Genomic DNA, 27,297 nt, shown 5'->3' on the forward strand with positions numbered 1-27,297 from the left:
TTTGGCCTATGAGACTGCTGGCCAGCAGCCTCCTGAAAGAATTACTGCTCATTCTACCAGAGCAGTGGCTTCCACATGGGCTTTCAAGAATGAGGCTTCTGTTGAACAGATTTGTAAGGCAGCGACTTGGTCTTCACTGCATACTTTTGCCAAATTTTACAAATTCGATACTTTTGCTTCTTCGGAGGCTATTTTTGGGAGAAAGGTTTTGCAAGCAGTGGTGCCTTCCGTTTAAGGTACCTGTCTTGTTCCCTCCCTTCATCCGTGTCCTAAAGCTTTGGTATTGGTATCCCACAAGTAAAGGATGAATCCGTGGACTGGCTACACCTTGCAAGAGAAAACAGAATTTATGCTTACCTGATAAATTACTTTCTCTTGCGGTGTATCCAGTCCACGGCCCGCCCTGGCAATTAAGTCAGGTAAAATTTTTTTGTTTAAACTACAGTCACCACTGCACCCTATGGTTTCTCCTTTTTCTTCCTAACCTTTGGTCGAATGACTGGGGGGTGGATCTAGAGGGGGAGCTATATGGACAGCTCTGCTGTGTGCTCTCTTTGCCACTTCCTGTAGGGAATGAGAATATCCCACAAGTAAAGGATGAATCCGTGGACTGGATACACCGCAAGAGAAAGTAATTTATCAGGTAAGCATAAATTCTGTTTTTTTAAAGACTGTTGTTCATCTCCCTGAGGTTTTTCCTGAGGTTGTTGTTAATTTTGCTGAGGTTTTCCCTGTCTACGGAATGGTCTAAGGCAGGTAATTCCTTTACTCCTTCTGCAAGGTTTAAAAAGTTATATCGCTAGGGGGAACTTCCGGTAGGTGGCCATGATTAGTTGCAAGACTGCCTGCTCCACCAGCTAACAGAACAAATCTGCCCTAAATCTGCTCTTGACTATACCATCATGTGAAGATCTATGCTGCTTGTAAAACAGATGAATGCATTCTTCAGATATATACCACTATTTCCAGGTCTGGTGTCAGCTTCAGTCCCCCGGAGATCATAACAGGTTACAGCCTTTTCTCTACCCCCCGGCAGAGTACCCTAGCATCTTTGTCGTTACTGTGCAGTACACTTGCCAACCACTACAGGGACTTCTAATTAACAGTATCCGTACAAAGATGGACCCTTCAGCTGAACTTATACTAACCCACTTGCCTGGACACCTATGGCTACCCTACTATAATCTCAGACACTTCACCTCTCACTGACAATGAATAGATTCCTGCTATACCTCCCACCCGCGCACAGTGCATACAGACTGATGGCATGGCACCCTCTGACCGCCAAGAAAAAAGGAAAAAAATGTGCTGGCACAAGTCTCCTCTAAGGGGAGCTCTTCAAAAACTAAACATAAAATGAAACTTAACAATTTAATAAACAAAAATCTGCAAACATATAATATAGCCTCAAAATATATATAAAAGTTTATAAACAATCATGTGGGAGAAAAGGCAGCTCTCTGTCATAGGATGGTCAGGATCCTGATGATGCAAACAATCTGGAAGAAGAAAACACAGAGGCGTCATCCCTCTGACTGCGATACACAGGAGCTTGAGATCGGGAGTTACATTGAAGCTGAACCACAGCCTTTTACTTTAAGCGTGCATGCTGTAGTCAATGGTGCCTTCCCCACAGTCATTTCTGCAGATGCCATGGAGTCAACATTATGAGGAGTTAGTGGTCATGATCTTGTGGGGCCCTTGTCACTCTCCAACTCTTCTATTCTGAATTTTCTAGATCTGTGGCCTCAGGAATGATGCTGCAACAGCTTTGATGCCTCTCTACTTACCACAGTTCACCCTATTAGTTAAGTTTGGTTTCAGAGAAATAGCGATATACACTGGTCTGAGATTTCAATATCTGGGCTTTTTACTGGCAATAACAAAATTCCACAATGAGTGACTCACTTATTATTCTATTGGTGACTTCTTGTTTCCTTTATAACTGTTCTAGTCTGAGCTCATGTACGCTGATTGTCACAAAAGAAAGCATAGGCTTAATGTTTACTTTTTTTTCTTCTGTGGCATCCCCAAACAGATTTTGCTGTTGGCAAATGTTTCTGAATGTTCTTTTATTTCCTCCCTACACACCTACCCTAAGTTTATTTGTACTACATATACTCCATTATATTGTCGCGATTTGTTCACAAGGGGGGAGTTGTTTAAAGGAGTTATTGTGTTATGATGGGTGTTATCTTGTCATTTTATATTGGTGTCTGATTTTTCATATCTACATATCAGTGTTTGGATAAGACATATCCTTAGCCCTCCATATACAGAGCTTAATCTCTTCTACATATATTTGCTGTGACACAGTTCCTGACCTGGTGTTGGCGGCCGAGATAGCAGGTTTCGCCAAGATTACAATAGAAAACCACTGTATGCATTTGCCAACGACATAGTTTAATTCATAGATTTTATTTCTCTAGTCTCAGACAACACTGGGATTTCATATACATTAGACTGCCCCTCTTATTGAGATGTAGCCTGCTCATCTGCCTTAAAACATATGGTTTGCCAACTAGCTAGACTGATTGAAACAGAAAATTTAGCAAGTATATATATGATACACAGAGGAATATCCATTTATAGGGGATACAGTTCATCATTCAATCAATTTAATCATTAACAGGGCAGGTGACAGTCATTTTATATTCGGATGTTATCTCTGATGCCTACTGTTTTTTGTTTTTTTAATCAGACATATGATTATTGCCCACTCCAGAGCATGTTTTCTTCTCCTCCAAAGAGGCAATCATACCAGTCAGTTGTAGTGTGTAGTGCCCCTTCCACTGCTTAGTTTAAAATTATTCTATATAACTCTGACCCTACTTTTAAGGCTGATTGTTTTCGGCTTTACAGAAGCTCCTTCTTTTCTTCCTAATGGGAAAGAGTCCACAGCCACATTCATTATTTATGGGAAAATAAGAACCTGGCCACCAGAAGGAGGCAAAGACCCTCCAGCCAAAGGCATAAATACTCCTCTCACTTCCCCTATACCCCAGTCATTCTTTGCCTTTCATCCCAGGAGGTTGGCAGAGATGTGTCAGAAGTTTTCTTTTAAAATTATTTTACTTTTATTTCTTTTTCATATTTCTCTACCCTTCGACATGGGACGGGAGTTTTAAGTAGTACTGTCAGTCTCTTGTGAAGGGTCTGGGCGAAAGTGAGAGTCCGGAGATGCAGTGGGAGCTTCCCCTGCGACACCATCCCCACTCATATTCACAGCTCCGTTTTCAGCACTTGGCATTGCTGAACTTTGTTTCGCTACATGCTGTCTTCTCTCAAGTCCATGACGGAGGCGATGCTGCTATTTGTCACACTTGAAGGGCTGTGTTCCTGTTCCACGGCGTAGATTCCGGTAAGATCGTTTCATTTTATTCCGTTATCTGTAATGTGATTATTATGACAGTTAAGTATGGGCCTCGCCGAGGCACCTTCTGCTCCGATCTGGGAATCATGGGATAATTCCTCCTAAGGGTGGATTAGTGAAAGGGGAAGGGTTTTTGTTTATCATGTTTCTTATGTGATTCAACCTGCTTGTGTATGTGCATGGGAGCTCTGCGGCCGAGACATATGCCTATGTGGCACATATTGGCTTGCTCTTTCGGTTGTGGTTTACACGGCCTAGAACTATACGTTTGGGTTATGCCTATTTTATTCAGACTTGCTTAACTTTTTCTGTGGGCCTAGTTTTTCCGCTCTTTAGTGGCGCGCTTTTTGGGATTTCACTGGGCATCTGGTGACCGGGCGTGTTTTTACGCTTGGGTGGGGTTTCTTCCCCTTCTGCATTTCTGACTAAGTTGCGACGGAGGAAAGAGTCTGCTCCGCTGAGGTCTGGTCATAGAAGGTGGTGAGTGCCCCCAGCCATTGTGGGTGTCAGGTGCCAGTCGCTGTTTTTCCCCCCAAATCCCTGTTTATTTTGTGCAGTCTTAAGCCATGGAGGATTCCAATGCTGGGGCTATTTTTATATCCGATTCTGAGTCATCCTCGGATGAGGATTGTAATTCTGTGTCGTCCTCAGATGAGTACCGTCATTTGGCCCTGTTATCGCAAGTCTGCCAATCTTGTCTCTCATGCCTGGATAGTTTGCCGGGTCCGTCGGGCTTCTCCTCAATCGCATACTCCTTTTACTTTTGAGGTTGGCCCCGAGATTTCGGGACATTTTCGATTTAATATTTTAATGGTGCTGATTCGCTTGCAGGACCCTGAAGTTTCCTTGCAGTTGTGTGCCTGTCTGCCTATTCTGGGTGTTCAGACCGTGAATGGCACTATAATATTCCTACCGGGGTGGTTGTTCCCCCTTGTTGTTCTTTTCGTTATAGTATTGTGCCACTGCATGTTCTATTACGACTGTTTGACTTATTTGGGGATACTTTCCTTTATGGTCGGAGGACTTCTCAGTTCTCGCAAGGTTCTCCGAGATAGGCTAGTTGGGATGTGTCTCTCCCCGGTCGGTCTACTGTGAGTTTTCCCAGTCTTTTTTTCTGGAGGTTACAGTTTCCGTTTGGCAGGTCCTGCGGAGACATAGTTCCTTCTGGGCGGATGCCTGCGGGTGACCATGTTTTTTTTTTTTATCCGGTCCGGATTATTTTTCTTTCTTTTTTCCCTATGGGAATTCTGGGATGGCTTGATTTAAGTTCTTCTATGGAAGTTGTTCCCGGATTTATTCCAGAGTTTTTTGTGTGACCTGTTACTTGTTAGTGACGCATGTTGCGCCTGGCTGGTCCGGCGGGACCTACTGACTCTCTTGTTCAGTTATTTGTTTTAATACACAATAAAAGGAAGAAAGAAAGAATTACACTATTCTCACGGACCTTCGGGTCTGGATGTTGGGAACGCTTGGGCTGGGCCATGTCAGTCCGCACCCAACATCGGGACCGGTGGTATCTCACAGCGTTCTTTTGCATCCCTGATCCGAGGGGTGTGGTCCTTACCGTGTGGAGCGGTTATGTCCTTTTGAGCTGCTGTTGATGGTTCTACTAGAGTCTTTGCCATCGTGTAGTTTAGGCTGTCATGCAGAGGTGGCCAATGTCCTCTTCCTCCACCCCTGGGATCTTTTTAGGCTCTGATAGGATTTTGGATTGACCTTTCCGGTCTTGTCGCTGGTGCCCTGGTCGTCTTTATCGCCCCTTGGGGTGTTAGGACCTAGGTGGGCTTTGTTCTTGGAGTCCTGTGCCTCGGGTCTACGGATTAGGGTTTTTTTCTCTAATGGACTCGTGCTGCAGGTTTTTCACAGTATCTCTTGGATTTTGATTCAAGCTTCTTTTTCCTCGTTGAGATAGCCTACCAGCTTGTCCAGCTTGGGGCGTGTCGCCTCGGGCGCTGACTTATGGAAGTCTGGTTTCCTCCTTTCTGATTCTGGCGGGGATCTCGGGGGAGAGTCTACGGTTCTGGCAGTCTAGCTCTTTATCTTATCTGTATGTCCCTGTTATGCCCCTGGGATTTGGGGTTGGGTCAGGATGGGTCCTATTGTCTCCTTTGTTAGGGAGTCAGGGGTATTTTTGTTTTGATACCTTTGTTGAGGATGGGCACTGGGCCTTTTTGTTAAGGGCTTCCCTTATCTTATTCCTCTTTCGTGTCTAAGACTAGCTCTAGCTTGGTTTGACCTCCTTTTCCCCTTTGTCTCTGTCTTCAGGAGACTTTGTAAAGGCGCATAGGTTGGGATTGTTGGTCGCCTTGCTGCTTGTGTTACGAGGGCTCGAGCGGTTGCTCTCAGTCTTTACCCTTTGGGTTCTGGGAGGTCTGTATTCCTTTCTGTCCTAGGGTTTGTGCTGGTCACTCAACACTTTAGGCGTTCGGTGCCTGTTCAATCATTTGTAAATTGGTTGGGTGCCCTGGGGACACTTGCTCCCTTTCTTGCGTTTTTCTGAGGGACTCTTGCTTCTTTTGGATTTGCTTTACTGCCTAGTAAGCGGAAGGTGTGCTGTTGAGAAACAGCTGCAGTTATTGTACCTTGTCTGCTGGCAAGCTATTGAGCCTAGGTGGCCTAATTGTTAGCTTGTCTGTCTAGGAAGCTGCAGTTCTTGAGTTTGTACTCAGCTGCGATTGCTTGCTATTTTATATCTGATGTCTGTGGGTTTGCCCCTAGGGATTGTGTCCTCGGGTCTGGTTTTCCCGGGGTTCTGGTCGTCTTGCTCAAGCGTGTCTGGTGGTCCTACGGTTAGCTTTGCTACCCAGCTTGCAGAAGGTTACTGTTGTCTCCAGGGCAACTGTTGCTCCTTGAATGCTAACATGCACTTTAGGGTCCCATGTGAGGCGTTTTTCTGAACCTTCTGGGGGAGTTGGATCTTTGGGATCTCTTTGTTCAGAAGGGTTAATCAGGAAGGATGTTCCGCTGCTCTTCGGCCTATAGTGGTTTAGTGTTCTGCACAGTTTCAGTTGCGCAGGAGAGGGATGTTTCGTATCCGTTTTCGGATGGGGGCTCTGCTTATTTTTGCTCCACTAGTTGTTTTTGTCATCCTTTCCCTGTCTCTCTCCTGAGAAAATTTTTCCTTGCTTGTGAGGCGTCCTCAGTCTCTTGTGGTCAGGGGTGTAGAACTTGGTCTGTATTCCTCATAGACATCCACGAACGCTGAACGCTGAACCGCTCAAAGCCCCGAACCAGCTTGTGACTCAGCTTGTGAGTGGGAGGAAAGGTATCTTTGCCTACTGGCTTTTAAATGGAATAATAAAGTATCTTACTTTTAATTCAGTTTTATTTTTTACTCTGCTTGTTGCTGCCGCAACCTCTTGTTTTTGGTCTGTATTCCCCTGCTCACTGGGGTGGGGGCTTTTCATTCACGTCCTCGTTTATGGGGTGACGCGTTTCCACACGGTCTCTCTGTTTTACGTTTGTTGGTCCTTGAGATTCGTTTGTTTCTCTCTGGTCCTTTCTTGACTTTTCATATAGTCTGTTTGGTTGTAGCCTACTGTGTGGCTCCGGGTTGTCTCTTTTGTCACCCTGGACGGTGTTCCTTTTCTTCTGTCTTGTCTCTTCCCTCTGAGAATTTTTAGTCGGGTTCCCTCATTTGGTTGAAGGGCTGTGGTGGGGTTGTTGCCCCTGTCAGATGCTGTCCTTGTGGTGGGTGCTCTCGTTTGGGCCCACTCGTGGTTCTATCTAGGTTCTTTGGACTGTTGGTAGATTTGTGTTTTTGGGACCGCTTTTTCAAAATGTTTGTTGATCCCTGTTTCGGACGAACTGGGAACGTTTTCTTGGGAATCTGTTTTTAGGTTGGTGCCTTTATTAGTTTGCCTCCTACCCTCCTGTTTTGGCATTCTGTGTCCTCTTTGGCTTGGGTATAAATTTTCCATTAGTAATGAATGTGGCTGTGGACTCTTTCCCATTAGGAAGAAAAACATAAATTATTCTTTCTTCCGTGGGAAAGAGTCCACAGCCCCCCGCCCGTTTTTTTTCTTGGGGGGGGGGGCGTTGTTGTTTTTTATCTTCTGGCACCCTTTCACCTTGATGCTTCTTCCACTGTTCCTTGTTCCTCGGCTGAATGACTGGGGTATAGGGGAAGTGGGAGGAGTATTTATGCCTTTGGATGGTGGGTCTTTGCCTCCTCCTGGTGGCCAGGTTCTTATTTTCCCATAAGTAATGAATGTGGCTGTGGACTCTTTCCCAGGGAAGAAAAGGAAATTATAAGGTAAGCATAATTTATGTTTTAGAACAAAAGTATTAGCAGCTACAAGAGTAGCAACTTATTCCTTGGATTTAGTATATCTTTACAAGCCCATTTGGAGACATTGCAGCCCACCAAGCAACTTTACTTCCTGCTACAAACATAGCTTGATTTAAGCACTTATAGAGTTTCTAAAACAATACTAATACTTTCTTGGTTTGTTCTTTTCATAGTTACTAAAGTTTAAAACTTAGGTTTACTCAAACTGGGATCCAAAAGTGATCCCTGTTTTTCAATTGCCTTCTTTGATTGTCATTGTTTTCATTATTGGTAAAGTGAGGTACAAGAGCGACCTCCTTTTATCATCTGGAAGGCCTTAAGACAGGTTTCACAATGCATAATATATATATATATATATATATTATATATATATATATATATATCACAATAAAAGACAGAAAGCTGTTAGGGATACCCCTCTAGCTAACCCTACAGCGCTCCTAAGGTGTAGAGGTACGTACTAGTAATTCTAAAATACCCCTATATACGTGGTATACACCTATACTCTCCTATTAACTGCCAGTCTCCAAGTAGTCGGAGGATTTCCCAATACCTCCCAAAAAGATATGTGTACACAAGATGTATAGAGATGGCGCTGTTAGAGAGAGGTGAGTAAGTGTAAAGACCTATTAAGGTCTATAAATAATGCACAGTAAAATACCAAAGTGTCGCTAATATTTAGACAATAGGTACAGAAAAAGGTACTATATACAGTTAAAAATAGCTGTGAATGTATCCAGAATTGTAAATGAAATTTTAAGGTGTACATAGATATATGACCTATATAAGGTTAGTCAAGGTATAGTCCTTTGATGTAATCACAAATTAGCAGATAAAATGGAATTTCAAATATGATCTTCCAATCCAGTGTGTGTCCCCCTAAGGGTATGCACTTACTTTAATAACCCTCAATCAGATGAGGTAAGAATGATTCGATAATACTGAGCAAGGATGTCGCCTCTTAGATATGCAGTCACTGGCAGATGAAACTTTCTTTCTTTATTAGGAGCTTGTGCCCTTCTTGGTGTCCTGGTAGATGTAAACTTCCAATCTCGGTCACCATAACATGTAAGAAAGTCAGAGAAGAATATATAGTGTATTACAGTTTATTAATATTACATATATATTTAAACAGACAAATGAAAACTCACATTTAAAAACCTCTACAACAAGAGGTATGACAAAGGCATATAACAAATAATCCCAGGTACAGCCAGTTTAGGATTATTTGTTATATGCCTTTTTCATACCTCTTGTTGTAGAGGTTTTTAAATGTGAGTTTGCATTTGTATGTTTAAATATATATGTAATATTAATAAACTTTATTACACTATATATTCTTCTCTGACTTTGTTACATGGTATGGTGACCGAGATAGGAAGTTTACATCTACCAGGACACCAAGAAGGGCACAAGCTCCTAAAAAAGAAATAAAGTTTCATCTGCCAGTGACTGCATATCTAAGAGGCGACATCCTTGCTCAGCATTATCGAATCATTCTTACCTCATCTGATTGAGGGTTATTAAAGTAAGTGCATACCCTTAGGGGGACACACACCGGATTGGAAGAAGATCATATTTGAAATTCCATTTTATCTTCTAATTTGTGATTACATCAAAGGACTATACCTTGACTAACCTTATATAGGTCATATATCTATGTACACCTTAAAATTTCATTTATAATTCTGGGTACATTCACAGCTATTTTTAACTGTATATAGTACCTTTTTCTGTACCTATTGTCTAAATATTAGCGACACTTTGGTATTTTACTGTGCATTATTTATAGACCTTAATAGGTCTTTACACTTACTCACCTCTCTCTAACAGCGCCATCTCTATACATCTTGTGTACACACACATATATATATATATATATATATATATATATATATTCCCTTCTTGTTAAAATTCTAAGTATACAAGATTGTAAGTGAACAATATATGTGCAGATGTCTAACCATATTTCATGTATCGTTATGTAACTTGCCTGTTATATTTTTGGTTGTGAACCTCAATAAAAACAATAAAAAAAAGTTATATCCTTTACCTGTTGCTAATTTAGATTTATGGGAAACAGTTCCTAAGGTGTATGGGGCCATTTACACTCTGCCTAGGCGTACTACTATTTCTTTTGAAGACAGTACTTTTAGACAGAAAGTTAGAATCTTTTCATAGAATGGCCTTTTTACATGCAGTTTATATTCTCAGACCAGCTATTTCTATTGCTGATGTAGCTGCTGCTTCTGCTTACGGGCCTAGTCTTTGAGCAGTATTCTGATGACTCTGTTAGTGGAAATCTATTGGGTTTGCTTCAGGGTGCCAATTCTTTTGTTTGTTATGCTGTTTTCTTCCTAATGGGAAATAGTCCACAGCCGCATTCATTACTTTTGGGAAATAAGAACCTGGCCACAGGAGGAGGCAAATACACCCCATCCAAAGGCTAAAATACTGTGGTAGCCTTATGGATTCACTGCTGTGCAGGCGAATGGGTTTGCAGTGTCTCTGCTGCAGCTATTGCACATTGCATGTGTGTTAGCAAGCTAATTCCTTAGGGGGATTCCTTCCAAGTTCATCTGCGATGGAGATTGATCTCTCCTTTAGCCTGTGGCTTTGTGTCTTGTGGGTAGGTGCTCTGCTTTTTTGGCCCCATCCCTTTTCTTAGGGTTGGGGGCTTATTCTCCTTCTTATAGAGGTGTGGTCCTTTTTTCTAGGGATTCTCTTGGATTCAGAAGGGTTGGAACTGAGAGTTAACCTTTCAGAGAGGGGTGTTTTTCTCTGGGTTGTTACGTTCCATCTGGAGTGTTGCTGGCTCCGTGTCGAGACTATGGTGGGCCTTTTGTTAGATTCCTTTTGGTCTACGGCCTTGTCGTCTGTTTCTAAGGAGTGAGGTTGGCACCCGTGCTCTGTTGGGATGGCTGTGGCCATTCTTCCGCTCAGTTTTGAGCTGGTGTTGGGGTTCTTCTGTTCTCCTGTTTCAGATCTGCCGATGCTTGGGCTGGCCCGGGTGGGAGTGGGTTCTGAGATGCGTCTTCAGGATCTAGGTTGGCATAGTAGCTAGTTCCCTGGGCTTGCAAGCAGAAGGTCCAGGGTTACCATACACCTTCGGTTCTGAGTGTAACCTATCTATCCTGGGGATGCAGTGAGCCTCGTTGAGGTTATGTGCTTCCCCTTTTGGAACCTTGTGTGTAGGTCTGGCGGCTTTGATTGCCCTCTGTCTGGAAATTTTCTTTTGCAATCTGTTCTCTTGCTGGCCGATTTTTACTTCTCAGCAAGTATTCTTCTGTGCCATCCTGATGATAGCTGCATGTTCTTGACACAGGGTTTTTCGTCCGGGTCTGTTACTTTAGTATTCTTGGTTTTGATGATGTGAGGACTCCGTCTTCAGTTGTCTTTCGGGTTCTTTGCATGATGTTGAGAGAAGGTTGTCTCTGTTTAGATGCCCGGTCCTAAACTTCTGGTTTCTGCTTGGTCTGGGCGTAGCCTCCCCTTGTCTTTCAGTATCCATTTGGATCTTTGTGAGCTGGGCTCGCTATTGGGGGTTTTCCTTTTATGGATTTTGTGGTGAACTTTTGGATTCCCTTCGGTTCTTCCTTGCCCTATCCCTTGGGGAGTTTAGGCTGGTGTTCCCCTCTTTAGTGAGTGGTGAGCATTGAGGGGCCGACTGTTGGGCGACGGTGTCTCCTGGAGGACTGTTGGCTCAGTTAAGTCCGATTTTGCGATCTCTAGCTAGGCTTCTGGACTATCTGCTGGTCAGTGTCCTTGGGGCATTTCCTTTTTAAAGTTTTCTTGGCTTCGGACGAAGCTGGGTTTTTGTTGGGTAGTGGTTTCAGGCTCGGTGCTCCCAAAATGGGCCGCCTATTGTACCCTCCCGTTTTGGCATTCACTGTCCTCTTTAGCTTGGGTATGGTTTTCCCAAAAGTAAAGAATACGGCTGTGTACTCTTTCCCATTAGGAAGAAAAACATAAATTATGCTTACCTGATCATTTCATTTTCTTCCGTAGGAAAGAGTCCACAGCCCCCCCCCACACACGTTTTTTTGTATGGGGTGTCTTAGTTGTATTCTTCTGGCACCTTTCACCCTGATATTTCTTCTACTGTTCCTTGTTCCTCAGCAGAATGATTGGGTGATGAGGGAAGTGGGAGGAGTATTTACGCCTTTGGCTGGGGTGTCTTTGCCTCCTCCTGGTGGCCAGGTTCTTATTTACCAAAAGTAATGGATGCGGCTATGGGCTCTTTCGCACGGAAGAAAATGAAATTTTCAGGTAAGCATAATTTATGTTTTTTTGATATTATGAAGATTAATGTCAAAAACATGTCTTTGGCAGATCTAGCCAGGAGGGCCTTGTGGCTTAAATCCTTGCCTGCTGATATGATAGATCTAAACTTTTGTCTCTTTCCTTTGACGAAATAAATTATTTGATTTGTATTTAGATTATATTATTTCTCCTGTTACTATAAGTAAATGGGCTTTTCTTCCTCAAGACAAAAAGTCTAGAGGGAAATCCAAATCTTCTTATCGATTTTGTTCCTTCCGTCAGAATAAGGAACAGAAAACTGACACTTTTGCTCAAAAGAAAGGTTCCCCTTGTTTAGTCTGCAACAAGTCAAATAGTGTAAAAAAATCTATTTCTACAACCAAAACTGCACAAAGGTGCGGCCCCCGAACCCTGGGTTTGGAATATTGTTTCTCATGGATATCCAATAGGATTCAAAACAAGGACTCCCAGAGGAAGGTTTTTTTATGTCCAATGTTCAAGCTTTTGTTCAGTCTCTCTGAGCTCTGGAAGCTCTGGAAGGAATGTACTTTTAGACCAGTTCTAGATCTTAAAGCTCTGAACAGGTTTGTAAGGATTCCATCTTTCAGAATGGAAACTGTCCGGACTAGTCTGCCTTTTGTTCAGAAAGGTCAGTTTATGTCCACAATAGATTTAAAGAATGTTTACCTTCATGATCCTATTCACAGAGATCATTTCCAGTTTCTGAGGTTTGCCTTTCTGGACATGTATTTTCAGTTTTTTTTGCTCTTTAATTCGTTCTGGCTACAGCTCCAAGAATATTCACAAAGGTTCTGGGTGCCATTTTGTTTGTGTTCAGGTCTCAGGGTGTTGCACTGTTTCCATACCTGGACGACATCTTGGTTCAAGCTCCATCCTTTCCTTTAGCAGTATGTCACACCAACCGACTTTTGTTGTTTCAAACAAAGGTAACATTATTGTGTTTCCAAATAGATTCAGTATCCATGAGTCTTTCTCTAACAGAGCAAAGAAGGTTGAGATTGGTGTCAGCTTGTCTGAACCTTCAGTGTCTCTCGTTCCCTTTAGTGGTTCTGTGTAAGTACTAGGTCTCGTGATTGCATCCTCAGATGCAATTTAATTTGCTCAATTTCACATGAGACCTCTTCAGCTTTGTATGCTGCGTCAATGGTGCAGGGATTATACTCAGCTGTATCAAAGGATATTTTTGGATCCCAGTACAAGTCAGTATCTAACTTGGTGGCAGTATCATCAGTTAATTATTTAGGTTTGTCTTTTTTCTTTTTTTTTTACTCATCCTACCTGGACTGTGATCACTACAGATGCAAGTCTTTCAGGTTGGGGAGCTGATTGAGGTCTCTAACAGCACAGGGAGTTTGGGATCCTCAGGAGGTGAGGTTACTAATCAATATTCTAGAAATCTGTGCAATTTTCAGGGACCTTCAAGTTTGGCCTCTGTTGAAAAGGGAGCTTCATCTCAGTTTCCAGACAGACAGTGTCACAGCAGTAGCTTTTATCAACCATCAGGGGGAACTCGCAGTACCCTGGCAATGATGGAGGTGTCTCAGATTCTCTCCTGGGCATAAGCCAATTCTTGTCTAGTCTCTGCAATTCATATTCCAGGAGTGAACAACTTTGAGGCAGACTTTCTCAGTCATCAATTTCTACATCCAGGGCAGTGGCTTATTCACCAGGATAAGTTCAGTCAGATTGTGATCTTTGAGGTCTCCCATTTGAACAATCCTCTCAGGTACTTTGTGTGGTCCAAGGATCCTCGGGTAGAGTTAGTGGAGTTAGTAGTTCCCTGGCCTTTTCAGCCTGCTTATTTGTTTTCTCCACTAGTTTTTCTTCTTAGTGATTTCCAAGATAAGGCAAGAGAAGTCGTCTGTAAACCTGATTGCCCCAGCATGGCCTCACAGGATTTTGTATGCAGTTGTTATTTGGCTATATCGTCTGCTAGTAGAGTTTCTGACTTATCTGTTCTTTCTTGTGAACCTCCTTATCTGTTTTTTTCATCAGGATAAAGCTGTTTTACGGACATCATTTAATTTTTTGCGTAAGGTGGTTTATTGAGACAACTTTAGCAGAAATATTGTTTTTCCTTCTTTGTGTTCTAATCCTAAGAATGCTTCTGAAAGATTTTTGCATTATTTGGATGTTGTTAGGGCATTGAACTATTACATTGATGCTATGAGGGATTTTAGTCAAAGTTCCAGTTTGTTCGTTCTTTTTTTCTTGTCCTAGGAATGGTCAGAAAGCTTCTGCTATTTCTTTAGCCTCTTGGTTTAAACTTGTGATTCACAATGCTTATTTGGAGCCAGGTCAGCCTCCACCGCAGTGGATTATTGCTCATTCTGCTAGGTCAGTTGCCACTTATTGGGTTTTTAAGAATTAGGTTTCTGTTGATCAAATTTGCAAAGCAGCTACTTGAACTACGGTTTTCTACATTGCAGCTCAGTGGCGATGTTGGTGGACTTTTGCTAAAGTTGCAATCCTGATTATATCCTAAGAGAGACACATTGCCACTCGACAGCGCAACAAGGTTCAGCCCACTTTTGTTAGAATATACCGACTGACTGCTAGCCTAGCGAACCCAAACTGGCAATTTCTTGTAGGTGGTTGAATGTTTTGAATATTGGGGCCCCTATGGGATCAGGTAGCTCCCAGTATTGTATTGCTGTTCAGAAGCCTACTTTTTTAACAAAGGATACCAAGAGAATGAAGCAAAATATAATAGAAGTAAATTGGAAAGTTGTTTTAAAATGCGTGCTCTATTTGAATAATGAAAGTCATACTCAAAGCATATTTTTATTTCTTAAATGTCCACAGTGTGCAACCTAATAAAATATACATGTACTTTAACAAAGATAATATTTTTTTCTATCTTAACATGTTATCAATTAGTGTTTTTATCCTGTTTGTAACTGTAGGTCGTGTTTTGATGAAAAACTTTGCTTGTGCCATCAGTCTTCAGGTCTGGAAATAGATCCTGATAACTGCAGAGCAATGCTTTCAGCTCTCCTAAAATTCATTGCTTGTGTAATGCAAGAAGAGGCAAAAGCATTGAGCTTACGGTAAGTTATCATTTACATTTGTTAGTTTATTTATTTAAGTTAAATACATGTTGTTTGTATTGTAAAGGCAAATAATTTGCTTAATTCAAAATCTAAATATTTTTGAAAAATATATTATGGGCTTTATACATGGTTATTGCATCTCTGCAAGAGATTTAGTTTTTTATTCTTAAACGGGAAGAGTCCACAGCTGCATTCATTACTTTTGGGAATTCAGAACCTGGCCACCAGGAGGAGGCAAAGACACCCCAGCCAAAGGCTTAAATATCTCCCCCATTTCCCTCATCCCCCAGTCATTCTTTGCCTTTTGTCTCAGGATGGCGTCAGAGAAGTGTAAGAAGATTGAAGATAGTCTCTCATGGAGGGTAGTACTCTTCGAAATGGGATTGGAGTTTTACGTAATCCTGTCAGCCTTTCAGTGAGAGCATGGGTGAAAGTTAGAGTCCTGAGATGCAGGGAGAGTTTTTCTGCGAAACCATCCCGACTCATATTAACAGCTCCTGGGCAATCAGCGTTGACGAGTTTCGCTGCCTGCCTTTATTCACTAAAGTTTATGTCAGAAGCGAGGCTACTGTCTGTCACACTTGAAGGGCCGTGTTCCTTTTGCACGGCGTAGATTCCAGTAAAATCGTTTTATTTCGATTTGTAAATGTAATGTTACCGAAAGAAGTCAGGGTCCCAGTGGGACTCCTTTATCTTATGGAATAAAGGGTTAATATCTCCTGAGGGGGGTTATTGAACAGGAGGGGCTTTAATCATGTTTGCTATGTGATTTTGTCTGCTATTGTGTAGTGATACTTGGGCTCATGGCTATTCGGACATAACAGCCTTATTTCATCAGTTTTCACAGTCCTAGAGACTGGCGTGTTTTTTTGGCTTACACGATGCACCTTGTTACCGGGTGTGGTCACGTTGTATTCCATTTCCACACCTTAACCGAGTGGCGACGGAGAGAGTCTATTCGTTAGTTGTCTGGTTCACAGGAGGTGGTGAGTGCCCCAGACATTGAATGTGTAAGGTGCCGTTAGTGTTTGTCCATAATTGCAATCTCCAAATTATGGAGAATTCTGATTTTTTTGAGTCGGATATCTCCGATTCGGAGTATACGTCTTGCGAAGAGTTATCCATGCCCATCAGTAATTGTTCGGATTGCCTTTTTTTTTTTTTTTTTTAATACTTTTATTTATAATCCAAGACATTATCCATGAACCAATGTTAACAAAATTTAAACACATAATCATAATCAAAAGAAATTATACATATGTTCATTCACATAATACTATATTTAATTATACATACTAGTATATTTTAACTAATCAGCGTATTAGTATAACATAATCAATCTACTCAATAACACTTCTTGGAGTTTTTTTAGTTTTTTCGAACCTTCCCTGAACCCTCTCCTCCCTCCCCCCCCCATGCGGAAAGGCAATCTACCTAAACCACAATCTCACGAGGAAGGGAAGAGGAAAAAAAAAAAAACCCAACTCTACCACTATCTCTTCCTTAAGCTTACCAATTCCCTAGTAAAACAATTTCTGTATTCCTGAAAGGAAAGATTATATGATTAATTTCTGCCACAGGGAATATCCTTAAAAAAACTGCCCATTTATCAAAAAATCTTTTAATGTCCTGATCGTTGTTTAGGTCCGCATCTCTCTGCTCTAAAATACATTGCTTTTTTATGCTATTTTTAATCTCAGGGATGCTTGGAATTGCAGGACTTTTCCACTTTTTACAAATTAAATATCTAGTAGCGAGAATTGTTGATATTATTATACCTTCGTTATTTTGTCTACCAGATTCTTTCCTAAGACAAAATATTATCTGATATAATGTTAATGTAAGACCTGTTATCTGTAGCACATTTTTAAGCCAGTATTCAACCTTAGCCCATAGATTTTTAATCTTTGGGCAATACCAGAACATATGTGCTAAATCAGCTGCCTGGAGCGAGCATTTCGGACATTTATTAAACCCTCTATTGGTACATCCGAAGCCTCTCCTAGGGGTAAAGTATGCCCCATGCAAAAGCTTTACGTGCGCCTCTCTCCAGGTTGCAGATAATGTTACTTGGGCAATTTTCTTGATTGATAACTGAATAGTTTTCCTTTCAATATTATTCTGGGGAATTAATATATCCCAATAAACAACCATGTTTGCCAGTATTGAAGCCCCTTTATTTGTACTCAGAAGATGATAACACGGCGCAATCGACATATGACCATTTCTTGTTAAAACCAACCAATTCTCCAATGTGCCCAATCCCCAGTCCCAGCCCTCTCTCCTGACCAAATCCTGGACAAAGTGTCTCAGTTGCAGATATGCAAAGAAGTCCTTATTGGACAAATCAAAGTCCATTTTTAATTTCTGAAATGTTTTTATACATTTCCCTTCTTGATCTATTATTTGAATTACCTTTGTTAATCCAGCAGTGTGCCATTTTCTAAATACCTCCGAATACAGACCGGCTTGAAATATGGGGTTTCCTATTATAGGCAAAAGATAAGAGACTTTATTGTTAATAGTTAGAAACGATGCTATTTTATGCCAGGCTTTGAGTGGATTAAAAATGGTTTTAAATTTTTTAATTTCTGCTGGAATGTCTTTAAGTTCTAGATGTGTCAACGCAACTGGAGAGTACGGATGACACACACTAGACTCAAGGTCATTATTCAGTACATAATTATTAGTTGAGATCCAGTCTACTACTATTCGAGCTAGAAAGGAAAAATTATAAAACCTTATATCTGGCAGAGCGAGACCTCCACTCTCTCTTGGTGCCGTCAGTTTCATAAGGGATATCTTTGACCTTTTATTTTGCCACAAAAACTGAATAAGAGAGGTATTGATCGATCGAATATCTTTCCCTAAAAGGATTATTGGTGTATTTTGAAGTATGTAGAGTAATTTTGGAAGGAGGGCCATCTTAAAAAGAGCTATCCTTCCAGAAAGTGATAATGGAAGTTTTTGCCAGATCAGGAGCTTTTCCTTAATTGTTTTAACTACTGGGGGGATATTAAGCGCGTAAAGATCTGAAGTTCTTGTCGGAATGTGAATCCCTAAATATTTAAAAGAGTCTGTTACTTGATGAAAGGGGGTTTCCAATATAGAAGTATTATTCTTCCTAAGCCAAAATATCTCTGATTTAGCCATGTTTACTTTATATCCAGAGAATGATCCAAAATGTTCCAGTATCTGGAAAAGTTTTGGTAGATTCAATTTAGTATTTGCCAGATAAAGCAGCAGGTCATCTGCATACAGACCTATTTTTATTTCAGTATTACGAATTTTTATACCATCCAAAAGATGGCGAATTTTAATTGCCAAGGGTTCAATGGAGATATTGAATAAGAGTGGGGAGAGAGGACACCCCTGCCTTGTCCCCCTACCTAGTAAGATAGAAGAGGAAGTAGTATTATTCACTATCAGTTTTGTAGAAGATTGTTTATATAAATTTCCGATAAATTCAAGGAAATTACCTCCGAAACCGAATCGCCTTAATGATGTTTTAATATGTTCGTGAAATATTGAATCAAAGGCTTTTTCAGCGTCGATAGAGATGATAGCAAGATCAGGTGTGTCCTCCCCCCCGCTACTGGGTGTAATCTCAAAATATTCTGTCACTAACAATACTTCTCTAATTTTTGCGGCCGAATTACGATTATTTAAAAAGCCTGATTGGTCAGTATGAATAATTTCTGGAAGAATCCCTTGCAGTCTTGACGCTAGAATTGCAGTGAGGATTTTATAATCGGCGTTTAACAAGGCAATTGGTCTGTAAGATTCTTTACAATTAGGGTCCTTTCCGCCCTTTAGTATTAGAGTTGTATATGAACTAGAGAATGATGGAGAAATCGAGTTACCCTTTGTGAAAAAACTATTAAAAAGTGTACAGAGATGCGGGGAAACTTCACTAGATAGTATCTTATAAAATTCACTAGGGAGACCGTCTGGACCTGCTGCCTTATTGAGAGAGAGCTCAGATATTATCTTCTCTATTTCTTCTATAGAAATAGGAGCATTTAGATTATTAGACATTTCTACTGTAATTGTCGGATACGTAATATCTCTCCAGAAATCTAAAGATTTCTGTGGATCGCTTGTTTTAAATGAATAAAGCTCCTGATAATATTCATAAAATATATTTAAAATTTCATCAGATTTGGAAGTTTGTAATCCTTTATTATACAGTTTGTCTATTACAGGTTGTTTTTTCTCGTTTTTGATTAATTTGGCTAGCATCTTACCCGATTTATTCCTGTATTTATATAATTTAGCCTGCATTCTTAATTCTCTTTGTGTTTCTTGTGATAATACAAAAGTATCTTTCATTTTTTACCTTAACATATTTCGCCCAGTTTAATGGTGTTTTGTCTAGCAGATACTGGTTATAGGTATTAGTTAACCGTTGACCTAACTCTCTTTCCCTGGATCTAATTTTTTTTTGTAAAGCGATACTATATGAAAGTATTTCCCCTCTCATTACCGCTTTCGCAGTATCCCAGAATAACTCAGGGCAGCTCAGATGTTCTTTGTTAAAATGTGCATACTCCTTATATTTGTTTATAAGCCAGTTCTTAAATTTCATTTCTGATATTAGAAAATAGGGAAAGAAGAATCGCGGTGAAGCAGAACGTGAATATGATATCTGAAATTCAAGAACAATTGGTGCATGATCTGAAAGAATAATTGACAATATATCTGATTTTACCCCGTTCATTAACATATGTTCGTCAATTAAAAATAGGTCTATTCTAGAGAGTGTTTTGTGTGCCTTCGAGAGACAGGTAAAACTCTGAGTAGAAGGGTTTTGGTATCTCCAAACATCTCGCAACGCTAAATTTTGCATGATTCTTTTAAACATCTTGCATTCTAAATTATCTTTCTTTTGTTTCAACTGTTTGACATCTTGTCTTAACCTATCAATTGGGCTTTGTGGAGCCATGTTAAAATCTCCACCCAAAATTAAACACCCTTCCGAATAGGCTAGCAATTTAGATTGGAGAGAGGTCCAGTATTTTGAATCAAATACATTAGGGCCATATGTGTTGCACAGCGTATACATCCTCCGAGAGATCTTTATTTTTAGCATGACATATCTCCCCCCTGGATCAGCCTCAAAATGTACCACTTCAGTGTCAATTTTTTTCCCTATTAAGATTGCTACTCCTTTCTTTCTCTTAATACTAGGTGCGAAGTATATTTCTTTTACCCACGCCGTCTTAAGTTTTAAAGATTCTTCTGCCGATAGATGAGTTTCTTGAATGAAACCTATATCAGTCTGAATTTTTCGAAGCTGAGTAAGAATTGCTTTTCTCTTAATAGGGGTAGATATGCCACCCACATTCCATGACACTATTTTACATTTGTTACTGCTCATATTTATTTATATATGGGGAGATAATAATAATGATGACGAGAGAGAAAAAAAAAAAAAAAAAATATTCCTCCTTTCCCCCTCCTCTTTCTTATGTACAGAAAAATACGTACATTCCGCATGGGAGGAGATTAAACATTGAGACCCATGTTGCACCAAGGAATTATTCACCTTAAAAAAAAAAAAGGAAAAAAAAAGAAAAAGAAGACCTGTATATTTTGCCATGTCTAGAGTCTTATTGTTTAAACCTACTGTCATCGGACCGGAGAATTCAGTGTTTTATAAAAGCTCTCAGCTAGGTGAGCTTCTTCAAAGAAGTGTGTAACATCATTAACTTTAACCTTTAGCTTATAAGGGAATATTATAGTTGCCTGATATCCTTTTTGTATAAACCTAGTACAGATAGGAGCGAGCTCCCTTCTTTTTGCTGCAGTCTCTGCAGAAAAATCCTGAAACATAAGGATTGTAATACCTCCAACTTTAACTGGCTGTTGCTTACGATAGTGCTGAAATAAAGTAAGTTTGTCTTGGAAGTTTAACAATTTAGCTATAACAGGTCTAGGTTTAGTTCTAGTTTTGTTCTCCATACGAATTGGGCCTACCCTATGCGCTCTCTCCACTGGGATAGGATAGAAGATAGATGGCAATTTTAAGATTTTAGGTAGAGTTTCTGATATAAAATTAACAAGATTATCAAATTGTTGTTCTTCTGGAAGTCCTATGATTCTTATATTGTTTCTCCTAGTACGATTTTCTAGGTCTTCTAACCTGTTTTGTATTTTTTGTAAATTGGTGTTGACAGCTTCCAGGTTAGAACTGTGCGCTGTTGTTAGATCTTCCAGGTCCGAGACACGCTGCTCGGCCTCCTGCAATCTATTAGAAAACTGGCGGACTTCCTGCGTTAGTGAGCAGAAGTCTTGTTTGATTTCAGCTCGAAGAGCCTCAAATTTGTGGGAGAGCGCATCTGATATACTAGCAACAAGGTTATGAAGGTTAGTAGGTTCTTGTACCATTGGCATGTTTAGTAGAGCTGATTGTGTATCTGCGACTGTCTCTTGATTACCCTTCATTTTCCTGTCCCTCTGCCTCGCTGCCATGGCCGGAGAGAGAATCTTGGGTGAAGCGTGAAGAATTTTATCCATGTGCCAGTGATCGAAAAATTTACAGATAGAGGAGGAGTGATTAAAGCAAGATTGCGTGAAGATTAGTGCTAAAGTGAAGTGATTGTGACTTTAATTTAAGAGCAGAAAGCTTTCTCTAATTGACGGTGAAGGTAGATGTGAAGTGATGATCAAGTGAAGGAAAAAATAAAAATAAAAAAGAGGGTAAAAGCCCCCCGCCTAAGAAGGGGGAGAAAAAGTGAAAAGAGCAGTGATATTTATTTACGTGAAAGAAGTCCAACCACGGATGCGAGAACCAGAGGGAGATAAAGATACGAGATTATGTCAAATCTATTTAGCAGAGCTAATGGCAATAGCTCTTTTCAAATGTTACCTTGCTTCACTATCTGTACTACAGGCTAATAAAAACCAAAAAAAAAAGAAAAAATATTACTTGTGAAGTAAGGAAAAATAACCTAGTAAGACTAAGTTACAGGAGTTATTTCAGCTATTCAAATCCTGATTCTATGGACTGTGCCTCTACTCCCTTGTACCTTCTTAACCTCTTCTTGACTTGTTGCCCTTTTTTTCTAGGTAGATATACTTTTACCAATGTATTATATCATACTTTAGCATGTGAAGGTATTTAGTTAATATCCTTAGATCCTTCAGCGTTCAGTTATAAGTTATACATTTTTACATTTTAGCTCCCATAAAGCGTATAGACCCTGTATTTTATTTTAAGAGCTTGGACTCTGAAGTAAAAAAAAAAAAAAAAAAATTTTTAGGAATAGCAGAATATTTAGAATTTCTCCGTCCAATTCTCACAATTAAATTTCAGAAAATTGCATAATATATCTTTATCTTATGCGAGAGAAATAATATTTTAGATAGGCAACATTTTTGAAAAAGACAATGAAACAAGAAGAACCACTGTAGAAAAAAAATAATTCCTGCATAGCATTCTTTTACCCCTTGTGGTTAATCCTTATAGTTAATCTAGTTTTACTCAGCTTGTTTTCAGAAGTGTAAATGATATCATCTATAATGACCCTTCAATTATCAATTTTTAACCAAAATAAAAAAATAAAAAAAGTAATAAGCAGACCCAAAAAATTTAAGGAGTAATAGAGCTTAGAATTTTCAGATCATTACTCTCTTTAACTGTCAATGCTAGTTTAAGTAGCTCTAGCCTGCTGGAGCGTTTGCTTGTTCAGTGAAATTTGAGAGACTTCACATGCGTATTCTTCTCGCCACCTTTCCTTGGATTTCAGAGATCAGCGTCCAGCTAAAGGACAGGTGGCCAAGAAGGTCCTAATGTATACAGTGTTTGCCACTATCAAAGAAAGCCCAGCAGTCAGATGTGATGAAGCGTGCCAATTATCACAGCTCTCTGTATACCCCTGATGTAGTATACGCTAAAGGCAACAAGCAGCTCCAGCCGACTAAATAAAGCGTAGCTTAGGGACAACTGCTTTTTAAGCATACAGGGTATCTGAATCAACAAAGTTCAAGCGGAGGAAGACAAAATACAGATTTTCAGCCCTGTAAACACAAGGATAGATCAATCCGGCTATGAGAAATAGCAGTCTAAAATCCAGAAATAAAGAAACCTTTAACAATGCAACAATTTTCAGCTTTTGGTATTTTGTTGTTATTTTATGATTCTGGTCATATGCTCCTTCCTTCCCACTGCTAGGGCTTTTCTCCCTCCTTAGGCTTAACCTCCCATTTTCTTTCTCTAGTGAATTGCAATGCTCTTTACTCTTAATTATGTCCCCTTCTCCTCCTTTGTAGCTTAATTATAACCTCCCGTATCTCAAAGTACAGTTCCTGGGGTATGTCCCCCTCCTGTGGGAGTTTTGCGGTCTCTTTTTTCCCCCCTTTTTTTCTTCTTTTAAAGTGCTATGAGGGTAAGTTATTAGAGGGTCTATGTTAGCCAAAAAATAACAGGTTTAGCGCTATTTTGCAAGAGTTGTTAATCCAAAATTGGCCCCTCTCCTGAAACAGACAATCAGAGCGGATCAGGTTATACACGGCTCACCTTATACCACTGCTTTCCCCTCAGCGCCGATAGATACTTCCAGAGGCAAGAGTCCAAATGGTATGTCCGACTTCTACCTGCGCTGCAGATCTCACAGCCCCTCCTCCTCTCTCGCAGCACCGGTGGGAGAGGAGCGAGGGACACCGGCTCCAATTGCCAGAGCGGGGTAGAGCAGCCGAACAGGCGATGAGGTCCCTCAGCGACACAGCAACTCAACCCCCTCTCTCGCAGCACCGGTGGGAGAGGGGGGGGGGGGTCCAGGGAGAGAAAGGACCAATCCGGATCCTCAGCTACAACGAGAGAAGGCTCAAGCTGTCAATCATGTGGGAAGTCGCCGCCGTGCAGCGCAGTTCCTGGCAGAGACACAGCAGCCAGTGTAAGTGCGGTCAGGGAAGGGGAGGCTTTAGAAAAGCCGGGAGCGGTAAGTCCTGGAGAGGGGAGAGAATAAAGCAAAAGTCTTTGGCTAATAAAAAACTTATTGCTGGGTTCTTGTATCTTGTGCTTTGAGTTTATGAAAGAAGGGTATATTGGGAGGAAGCCCAGAGGGGGTTTTTAAAACACCACGCTTTTCCTAGAAGTAATAGGCAGGTTGATTTGGGCCGCAGTGTAAATTCCAACAGGGCTTATGCAAGGAAACAGTGCGATGGAAATACACTGTTAGGTTCCCGGAGCGATATAGCTAACTGTCCGTGTAGCAGCCCCCGTCCTTGGGGCAGGGCGCGAAAACCAATTACCGCCAGCAGCTGTAAGGACTGGAGCAGGGAGCACAGCCACAAGTGCTTGCTCCTCCTCCACCGGAAAACCCTCCTTCCGATTGCCTTTTTAGAGTACTCTCTTCACCCGCATCAGGGATTTTAGAGTGCGTTGAGCCATCCGCCCCTGTGGATTCCATGTCCCGTGAGGCACGTGCCCCAGAACCTTCTTTTGCTACGCAAGCAGGTGTCCCTATGGCTGTTACTCCTCCGGAAGGCGCTTTGTTTCCTCCAGAAGTTACAGCACGGTTCCGCATGGCCATATCTATGGCGCTGGCGCATTTATATCTTCCTAGAGAGGTATTTTTAAGATACTGTCCGTGTTCTGTTAACCGGGGTTTGTCGGACGTGGGATCGCCTGAGTCAGTTAGACCTTCTGGGGAAGCAATGGCCTCTGAGGCTTCAGGGGCCCCACCCTCGGGACCGAGGTCGCCCATTGATCCGGCGGGGGAACATTTTGTCTTCCGTTATAGACTGCCAAGTCTTCATGTTTTAGTAAGGTATGTTTTGGCCGTGCTGGAGGATTCCAGCCCTACTGGGCCGTGGGATCCTCGGTCTTCTGTGCCGGAAGGCAAACTGGATTAGACGTGTGGGGATGAAACAATCTGTTTAATGTCTCCGTGTTTCTTTTCTTTTGAGTATCTGTTCCAGTTCTGAGCTTGGGCCTCTATAATCGGCTGGTCCGGTTGGCGTGCCATTTTCCTTTGGGCGTTCACCCTCAGGTGCTGCCTTTATTTTATTTATTCCAGTTAGGATATATTTGATTTGTTTTAGGAAGCTCATGTCTGCTATAATTTTCCATTTTGGGAGCATTTCTTCTCTGGAACTGATACTTGCGATTTTGTGGTGGCGAGGGCACTTCCTTTAAAGCTGCATGCTTTCTATATCAGAACTTAGTTATAATTAAAGTTTATGTTTTTCTTGGACAGTTCAGGTGTTCCTTGTACCAGGCAGGTACTGGTTGGGCACTAGCTGCTGTTCCTTAAGGTTCATGTCAACCACGTGGTGATGGTGTGCTGGTTATCCTGTTGGGTGTTGAGTCGTTCACTTTGTTTGGGGTTTTCGTTTTATGTTTATTTATCCAATACTTGAGGAGGTGTTTTCGTTTCTTATACGTCAACCTGCTCCTTGTCCTCGATGAACGGAGTGTCGAAAGGGATTGTATAGGTCCCCTCCCGTTCCTTTTGTGGGAATCCGTCTGACTCCTCTTGGGTTTTGGAGGTTTGCATGACCGCTGGACAGTTGGGATACCAGTTTGGATGATGATTTTCATTTTAATCTTGGTATTCCGGGTGTCTGTTTTTATTGTGGCCTAGTCGCTGGTACCCCTCGAGGTTGCTGGGACTGTTTTTTTCCCTTCTTGAGTGGTCTGGTCACCTGAGTCCGGAAGTTTGGGTATGTCCGGTTCCCCTTTTTTCAGTATATCGCAGGCTCTCATAAGATGGAGCGTAGGGGTTGGGTTACTCTTCTTTCTCCCGGCAACCGCCTCTGGTCTTCTTCTCAGAGGGAATTGTGGGGTTGTCTGTTATTCCTGGTACAAGGATTTCTGGGAAGCTGATCCTGTGAGTAGCTTTGGCTCTCCAACTAAGGGGCTGGTTATGCTTGGCGGTGTAGCCTAGTTGGTCGCCCAGTTGCCCACATGGCTAAGGTTCCGTGTTGAATCCAGCTATTGTGGTATGTTCTCCATTATAAGGAGCCCCGTCCCTGGTAATCTCCAGGGTCCCTGGACTTGGAGTGTTGCACTTGAGCCTCTAGGAGCTCTTGATTTCTGGGGTTGCAAGTGAAGGGTTAGGGTTCGGCTCCACCTACGGGTGCGGGTTGCCATCTCTGAGGCCTGTCTAGATGTCTTTCTATGATCTTGGTCTGAGTCTCTTGCGAGTGTCCAATGTTCAAGGACATTGGGGTGTGGAATACACTACCTAGAGTGCCCTTTTAAGTATGAGGCAACTTGGTGGTTCCTCAGGACATACGGCCTGTCCCGAATTTTGGGGAGAGCCATGTCTCTTGTCTGAGATTTTGGGGTCCAGGTCGCTGCACTCGGTCCTGGGCGGTTCAGTTTCAAACTTTAGGGTTTAGAACATCCGCTTGTCCCTTTGGGTGGTTTGTTTTTATCTCTCATGGGAGATTTGGTATCTACCTGAAGGTTTGTTTTCTGCCTTTCAGGTGGATCTACGGTTGTCGCCAGTGGCAACTTTTGCATTTAAAGCTCAAGGTTGTTTGTCTTAACTGAGCTGGTATTGTTTTACCATTCTATTTGGTCTCTTTGCGTTGCCTATGGCTGGGGAAGCGGTCCCCTTGGCTTTTGTCCTTTTGGGGAGGATTTTGGAAGTAAACAGTTTCCATGGAGACCTATGGGTCCTTATCTTCTCGTTCGAAGATTCTTTTCTTCTCTCCTTGCGTTTTGGATGTCAGAAGGGCTGGCTCTGGTTCTAGGGTATTGTTGTAGCTCTGAGCCCTATCTTCCCTTTTGGGAGTGTTCCTTCTTTAGAGACGGGAACTGTGTAAGCTTTTTGGAACCCGAGCACGTAGAGCCAGCTGTAGTAGCCTGAAAGTTAGCTTAGCTGCCTAACAAGAGGAAGGTTTGCAGTTTGAAACCAGCTGCAGCTACTTGCACTTTGAATGTGTGCTCGCAAGCTTTATATTTCTGTCATGGATTCGTTGTAGCATGCCAGCTTTTAGTAATTGGTCAGAGTGGTTTTCCAATGGGTTAGTTTCCTCTTCGGCCCTCCGCTCTCTCTTGAGGCGGACGTTGCCAGCCCGTTTTTGGGGTTCCTCGGAGGGGAGGTCAGGGATCTGTCTACTCTCTTGGGTCTGACCATGTGTTTTCTGTTGGCCCTGTTATCCTCCCTGGTGGGGGGTTCACGGGTGTTTCTTCCTCCACTGGTTGCATTGCATCTGGTGTTGGATGTCTTCTGGGCTCCGGATTTTCCTGGTCGGCAGTTACCGTCGATAATTCGGCACTCTCTGTGGGATGGGGTCCCATGATCACTGAAGATTCAGCTTTGCTGCCCTGGAGCTGGAAC

General features: G+C 41.7%; 1 protein-coding gene across 1 annotated transcript in view; it reads left to right on the forward strand.

The window, feature by feature from the left end:
• The window catches only part of SLF1 (SMC5-SMC6 complex localization factor 1), a 686,747-nt gene that overhangs the window by 230,080 nt on the left and 429,370 nt on the right, over window positions 1-27,297 (forward strand). The window contains exon 10 of the mRNA XM_053701493.1: window positions 14,855-14,998. Coding sequence (XP_053557468.1) covers window positions 14,855-14,998 — 144 coding nt within the window. The remainder of the gene's footprint in view (window positions 1-14,854; window positions 14,999-27,297) is intronic.

This window comes from Bombina bombina, chromosome 2, assembly GCF_027579735.1.
Source record: "Bombina bombina isolate aBomBom1 chromosome 2, aBomBom1.pri, whole genome shotgun sequence".
NCBI lineage: Eukaryota > Metazoa > Chordata > Amphibia > Anura > Bombinatoridae > Bombina > Bombina bombina.